General features: G+C 33.7%; 1 protein-coding gene across 1 annotated transcript; it reads left to right on the top strand.

Moving 5' to 3' along the window:
- Positions 1-1,294: 1,294 nt before the first annotated feature.
- Positions 1,295-2,841, top strand: LOC132043970 (non-classical arabinogalactan protein 31-like). Its single transcript, XM_059434446.1, has 2 exons — positions 1,295-1,780; positions 2,319-2,841. Exons 1-2 carry the CDS (start codon positions 1,351-1,353, stop codon positions 2,645-2,647), a joined length of 759 nt encoding a protein of 252 aa, XP_059290429.1. The 5' UTR covers positions 1,295-1,350; the 3' UTR covers positions 2,648-2,841.
- The last annotated feature ends 4,974 nt before the right edge of the window (positions 2,842-7,815 follow it).

Here is a 7,815-nt window from a genome sequence, read left to right as displayed (position 1 = left end):
ATGTTTGAAATTTATTTTGGGACCTGATTAATTTGATAGGCATGCATCAGAATGTGCCATTTTAAAATTGATCGCTCTCTATTAAAGACGATTTCACACTCGAAAGAAACTTGTGATTAATAATGAGAACAAAATAATCATTGAGTTAACTAACCCCTAAACAACTTAGCACTACTATTAATATTTCAAATCTACAATAGTTTCCTCGAGAAGAAAACCAAAACTTAAAGAGGCAGCCTTATTCGACAAGCTGCTGCTGGAATTTAGCCGTTACTCCTGGAGTTCTGTGTTGTAGGACTCCATCATAGCCAGTTCTGCATATACAGACAAAAAGGTACTACTCCTACTGTTATTAGCTTGCACAAGACTCCTCCAACACAGAATTCAAATTAAAATTACACTGATCTTCAAAGCTAAGGACAAAACTGTAAAAGAAAGAATTGAACAAGAAAAGCGAAAGCTGATGAGTACTGTTTTCAGATTATCTTAGCACTAATTAAATTTAAACATAATTAGCTGGAATGGGAAAAGCCATTTGAATCTAGTGTTCTGCAAACGTCTCTTTTATAACCATTTACAGGACTGAGATGTGAACTATTGCATGAAAACGAAGGACATTGGAAACTTGTACGACGCATAGTTAGATGTAAAAAATGACCAAATTTAACATGTCCCTCCTGCCCCGCTGCATGTGAAGCATTTAGCCACCTGTAAATCTCTTTATTTTCTTGATCATGAAATATCCCTTTAATTTGTCCTAATCCTCATTTCTAGCCCATTAAACATCTCCAGATGGCCCCCACATCCATGATTCGTGCTCTTTTTTCATAACTAGTTTCATTCTTCATAATCATAAATATTTCCTATTTTATCAAAAAAAAAAAAAAAATCTTATTTAAAAAAAAAAAAAATTATTCTAAATTAGTACTGTAATTACAGAATGATATGTTTAAAATGATAAAATTTAAAAGCGGAATACATAGACGGTCCTTAAATTTGCACTGTTTTTTTTTTTAGTTGCTAAAATGTCTAATAGAATGACTTTATCATATGTTCACATACCTCAATTGGAACAAAATATAATTTAAATGCCTAAATAAATTTTAAAGAGTTATTGATGCGCTCATCCAAATTTAAAAGATATTTTGGTACCTCATACATTATCCAAAAGATTAACTAAAACTTTATTTTTAAAATTTCATATTCAGTTAAATTAAAATACTTAAAATGAAGCAGAAAAGTAAATAGTACAGAATGTGTCTCTTCAATCCCCTATAAATGTCATCCATTTCCCCTTGCACACCTAGTCAGAGTTCAGTTCACAAACACCATTTGGCGAAAAAAAAAAATATGGGTTTTGTTCCAACAAAGTCCTTTGGTTTTGTTCTTGCTTTACTACTAATTACTTCATTCACAGTTCTTGGCCAAAATGTTGATGGCATTGTCACTTCAGAACTAGCCCCTCATTCACTTGTTAGCTTCCCACCTGTTGAAGCCCCAAAGGCTCATAAAGGTGGCCATCACCACCACCACCACCACAAACACTCTCAAGCCCCAGCTTCTTCTCCAACTCACTCTTCACCAACACCAACACCATCATCATCACCAGTTAAGCCACCATCTCCACCAGTTAAACCACCAACTCCACCAGCTCATTCACCAGTAAAGCCACCATCTCCACTTCCAACAAGGAAGTTTGTAGGTGTTAGAGGAGTTGTTTACTGCAAATCTTGCAAGTATAGAGGTGTTAATACCCTCTTGGGAGCTTCTCCAATTCAGGGTTAGTTTTCTTTTAAAGTAATTATTTTTTTCTACTTCACTTTACATGACACTATTTATTTTTAAGTGCATCTTAAAAGATGCATATCACTAACACTTTTTCTACTTAGGAACTTCTAACTTTGAATTTTACATTTTACATTAGAGGCCATATTATTATACACTCAGTTTCAATTTGTGTCTTTTTTAAAAATACTGTGCTGGTTTTTATATTTAATACGAACTTTTAAATTTTAATATTTCTCATAATATATGTTTGAGCATACAAGATTTAAAAATACTTTAATATAAGTATGTTTTTAGTGTGAAACCAAAAGTTTCAAAAAGATTTCTTTTTAAGCCTGGGTTTGGTCAAATTAAGACACAAACGAAAGTGGAAAAAGTAATCACAAAAATATTACTATAACAAATTTAAAGTCACAAATTTTAACAGATTCTCAGTCAAACACTTCCAACTTAATGAAGCAAAAGGTGTACATTCAAAATATTGTTTTTATTTTTCCTTAATGTAATTACTTATGCCTTTGTATATGGTACAGGAGCTGTGGTGAAGCTGGCATGCAACAACACAAAGTACCACTTAACAAGCCTAGCCACAACAGACAAGAATGGTTACTTCTTCATCCAACCAAAGTGGTTGACTACAGCAGGCTACCACAAGTGCAAGGTTTTCCTAGCAAAATCACCAAAACCAGAATGCAGTGTCCCAACAAATTTCCACAATGGTCAAACTGGAGCCATGTTGACCCCTGCACCCCCATCTCCCATGACATCATCAAAACCAGTGGTGGATAAAGAGCCTGGGGTTAAGCTCTTTGATGTTGGCCCTTTTGCTTTTGAACCCTCAAAGAATCTGCCCTGCAAGTGAGAGATTGAGTGTTCATTGTGAGCCTGTTGTAGTAGTACTAAATTGGGAACTGAGAAAGTGATAAGCTAGCTAGTAGTACTAGATTGTTGGGAAGTGGAAAGTGTGTTTGGGACTTGTCAATTCTTGTTTTATTGTTACTTTTGCTTTTTCTTGTTTTTGTGAATTTTAATGATCACTTTGGGTGCTTGCTTTGATTATGGCTTGGTTGGTTTATGATACAATTAACACAGGCCAAATAATATTAGGAGTATTTTTATAAGGGCATTTTGTTAGATTTCCTTAAAAGAAAATTATTCCTGCGATTGGTCAAAAGAAAAAAACTGCCACACTCTTGCAAGTGCTGAGTAAAAATATGCTGTTTAAGGCTTTTTCACCTTATGCTTAAAGCATTTCCCAGAAACATGTCTCCAGATTTTGCCACAAAATAATGTAAAGAATAAAAAGACAACTGAAGCGTAAATCAAGGCTGGAGTGAAAAAGTGGACAATTTTGTAAATCTTGGACAATTCCATGATGTATCCCTATCTTTTACTAGTCGATAAAAACCAAACCACCTTCACATTGATTTGATGAGATTCAGTGGGGTGGAAACGATTCATCAATATCTAGCTATTATTGAATTAGTAGTACCTTTTTAATGTTAAGTTGCCATTCCTAATTGAATTAATAGGAGATGAAAGGAGCGTCATATTTTGCCTAACTAGTTTTTAAGAAATTCAAAATTTAACAAGTGTGGTCCGATTGTGACAATGTAGTGTGGTTTCACAGTACTAAAATGGTGTAAATTAATTCCAACCCATTACACTTTTTTACACCAAAAAAGAATATTCCTTTTATATTCTTCTCTTTCTTCTATATTATTATATTATTATTTTTTATTTAAATTTTATTTTTTTATTTTATTAAACAAATCGTTTCTTTTTTTTTCTTTTTTACATATTCATCTCATGTAATTCATATTCCTTTATTATATAACCATTTAATATAAAATTATTTTATATCATAAATTTTTAAATAATATAAATTGTCGCAAATATTATACATTATACATATTAATGGATAATTCAAATAAAAGTGAAATCATTGATAAAATATAATTAAATAAATATTACATTATGGTAAAATTTATTTTAATTTCTACATAAATATTCAACTTTCATGATTAGTATGTTTGCTCCCATAAATGCTTTATTAATGCATTATGAAGTGCAAAATGAGCATCTTTGTGTTACGCCTCTCGTTCTCGTCATAGTAGAACCTATGGTTTCATAGTCGGGCATGCCTTGGAATTGAGACTCGTGTCCGAGTTTTGGAGATAGAAAGTGTCTTACCCCGTGTACAAGGGTACCAGCAGGTATTCCTGGTAATTTACAGGATTTAAAAGTTGAACGAATCGAATCGACGCGATCTAAGCTGAATCTGAGAAATCTGCAGACACCAGTCATCGTTCACAGGCCGTCGACATGGTCGATGGACCGTCGTTGTGCGGCGTCGACAGGGTTCCACAGCCTTGAAATCTACAGGCGTAGGTCGACGGACCGTCGACCCGCTCGTCGAACCATACCGCTAGGACTTTTAATTCCGAGTATAAATATGTGATCTACGACTTTAATTCTCATTTTCTCTCTTCCAAGTCAAAGAAAGACCCTAGTATATTTACTCCCAACATTTTTTATCTTTATAGTGGTGATTTGGCAAGATCCGAGCCCCGTAAACCCAAGCTTGTGAAAAAGAAGGTTGTTTCTAGGTTTCTTTAAAGTTGTGGAGCTTAGGGAGCTGGAGTTGAAGTTGATCTTTGGAATCTTAGACCCCTCAAGGTATGTAAATGATTTCTACACTTGTATTTAAGTTAATTATCAAGAGTTTTAGTAGTTTTAAGTGAAGAGAGGATACTTATGGAAGTGGTAAGTTGATGAAGGGTAAGATAGGGATTTGGGGCTGTTTTAAGAGACGGTTGGGAATGGATTTGGGTATATTTTGATATATGGGTATTGTGGTTGATGTTAGATCAAATGGGAAGTCGAAGAGTTGTTGAGCTTACAAGGAAAATATTGTCTACAATTCATTAAGCTCTATATGTATCTAAAAATAATTAGTAAGCGAGGTAAATGGTCTAATTAAGGCCTATGCTATCTTAATTGTAGACTTACAAGTTCGAGAGGTAGAAGTTGGACGATTGGATATACTTCAAGGTATGTTAAGGCTATCCTTTCTTTCTTCGGCATGACCTTATGATATGAACAACAAACGAGTAAGCGAGCTTCCATATTACTCTACTCTTGAAGCATTAGGATTACTTCAATCTTTGATGTTCATGTATCCGTTTATGATTGTTCATACATTCGTACGGGTCCGATTCTATGTATAGAGTTTACTCGTACGCATTACATTCATTCATATAAATGCATATTGACCGTGACCGAAAGGCGTTATATACGCAAGTATTATATGTATATGGGGTATGGAAAAGGGAGATATGCGTTATATACGCACTACCACTTTTGATCGCACGTTGCACCATGATGACGATGTAAGGATCGGGGCCGCACGTACGCGCAATGTATATGATGATGGCCGCGAGGCCGATATAATATGATGAGATGCCACGAGGCCGACGGGCGTTATATACGCATATATATATGTATGACCTACATTGATAGGCATGAGCATGCATATTATGCGTCCACAGAGGCATTGTCAGTTATACAGATTTATGCAGATACATACAGATGCTAGTTCATACAAGTACATGCAGATAGTCAATTCAGCTTATGAGTTCAGATCTTATTCATGATTCTTATATACACATGTTTTTCTTATGCCTTTCGTACTCGCACATTATTCGTCGACTCTCCGTTGCTCGAGGGGGCCGCGTTTATGCTGCGCAGGTTCGTGTAGACCGACCGAGGTGGTCCGGCTTAGTGGGACTTCTATCCGGCAAGAAATGGTCGGTGGGCTCGATTGATCCGAGGCCGCTGATATTTTGGTATGTGACCTTTTAAGATGTATATGCATATGGGTATGACGGGGCCCGTCCCTTCCTTTCTACAACTTTTATTCCAAAGAGAGGTACGTAGACGATTGTATGTATTAGTCGAGACGATGTTGTCGGCTTATTATTTTACGTACAAAGATATGTACGACCTATTGCCCCGCATCGGTTCCTTTCAAAGATGTTTATGTATATACGGGTGTGAGTTCATGATGGCACCTATTTCTGAGATCAGTTTAAGTCACTTGTGGGCCTTTGACGTTCAGTAAGATTCATATATGAGCATAGGGGTGTTTGGTCGCTAGAGGTCAGGCACTCGTCATGACTCATCGGTTTGGGTCGTGACACTTTGTTCTTAATTTTTTTTGTGTCGAGCTAAAAATTCAAATCAGTAATTTTCATCTACTACCATTTCAAATCGATTATTGAACATTGTGTTATAATTTTAATGTATTATGTTATTGAACATTATGTTTTAATTTTAATATATTTTCAATTCTAAATTATTATGTTATTGAACATTGTATTATTTATTAACAACATATTATATTTTATATTTGCACTTTTCGTTTTTGTGATGGTTATATTTTTTTATACAATTATAACTTATAATAAAATTAATTTACAATTTTATATAAAAATAATATATACGAAAATTACACTCCAAAATTAAGATGTAAAATTAATATTATAAACATATTACATAAAAAATATTTAGGTATATTAGGAACCTAATGAAAAAATTAAGATTTATAATATGTTAAATTAAAAGTGTTATATAATAATAAAATATTGATGAATAGTACTAGTGTGGATGAATAGTGTTGCACCAAATTTGGTGCAGAATACTATTCACACACCAAAATGGTGTAAGAAATAGTGCAAGGTTGGAGCTCTAAAATATCATTTTTTTGCACTAAAATAGCATTTGGTGCGAAAAAAATGGTGCAAGGCCGAAGATGGCCTAAGGAAAAAATTTGAAGCCCTATCAATGTGTGAAACCTGAAAAAAGTTGTATCAACTGTGTGCAGCACAAGTAATGGCTTCTTATTCCCCATTTTACTTTCAGCGGCATTATTTCCTTTTTAGTCCGTCTAAAACATAACTTTTAAATTGGTTTAAAAACTTTTCATTTTATCTTTAATGACGAGTTATTATAGTCACGCAAGTATTATGACATGTTTAATATTAAAAAAAATTAAATAAAGTTTAGATGTGCTGAAGATATCAAATTTTAGAAATTTATTGTCACACAAATATTATGACATGTTTAATATTTAAAAAAACTAAAAAATGTTTAATGCTAAAAATTTTAGAAAAAATCTTTCTTTTTTAAACTTCTTATCCAATTAAATTATGACACATAAATTGAAATAGATCGATAACTCTATTCAAATGTTACTCCTACTAATGGGTAGATGCATGGTTGGTTCTTTGAAAGAGTGGAGTGGATTCATCCAACTACAATGTGGGGTTCTTTTGTGAATAGCCCCAAAATGTGGGGTTCTTTTGTGAATAGCCCCAAAGATCTTTTATTTTCTTTTTCGGGGAAAAGAGATGGTTAAGGGTACGACCATTCAAAAAAACACTGTTGAATGTGGGTGTTTTGAGCTTTGATCTGGCTTGTTTTATGGGTAAAACTTTAAATTTAATAAGTTTTAACTATTGGTTTTAAGAATTTCCGGAGCACCGTGTCTATTGTAATATTAGTCTTTTCATTTAATTTTGCTTTTTGATATTTTTTGACATTTGTTGTTTACTGTCTTTTGGTTATCACACTATTTCACTGCTTCATACTGCTTTTGTTATTAGTTGTCATGTTATATTTGCTTTCACATTGTTTCTTTCATAACTATTTTATTTGTTCTTGCACTCAGAAATGGTGCTTCCCAAACAACCTCTATTTACCTCCACGAGATAGGGGTAGCGTTTGTGTATACAGACCCTCCCCAGAGCACTTGTGGGATTATTGTTGTTGATTTTAAGGATTTGTCCGGAGAGCAAGTGGGGCAAAAGTTCAAAAGCAACAATCGATTAGGTAGTTCTTCCGCACTTGTTTTACCTAAGCACTTTTTGATTGGACAAAGAGAATTTAAATTTAATTCAATTTGTTTATTATTTTAATAATAGTAATAAATTGTTATAGTTTAAATAGTTGAAGAATTACTTTGATAAA

Source organism: Lycium ferocissimum, chromosome 2 (assembly GCF_029784015.1).
Source record: "Lycium ferocissimum isolate CSIRO_LF1 chromosome 2, AGI_CSIRO_Lferr_CH_V1, whole genome shotgun sequence".
Lineage (NCBI taxonomy): Eukaryota > Viridiplantae > Streptophyta > Magnoliopsida > Solanales > Solanaceae > Lycium > Lycium ferocissimum.
This window is presented reverse-complemented; position numbering and strand designations above follow the sequence as displayed.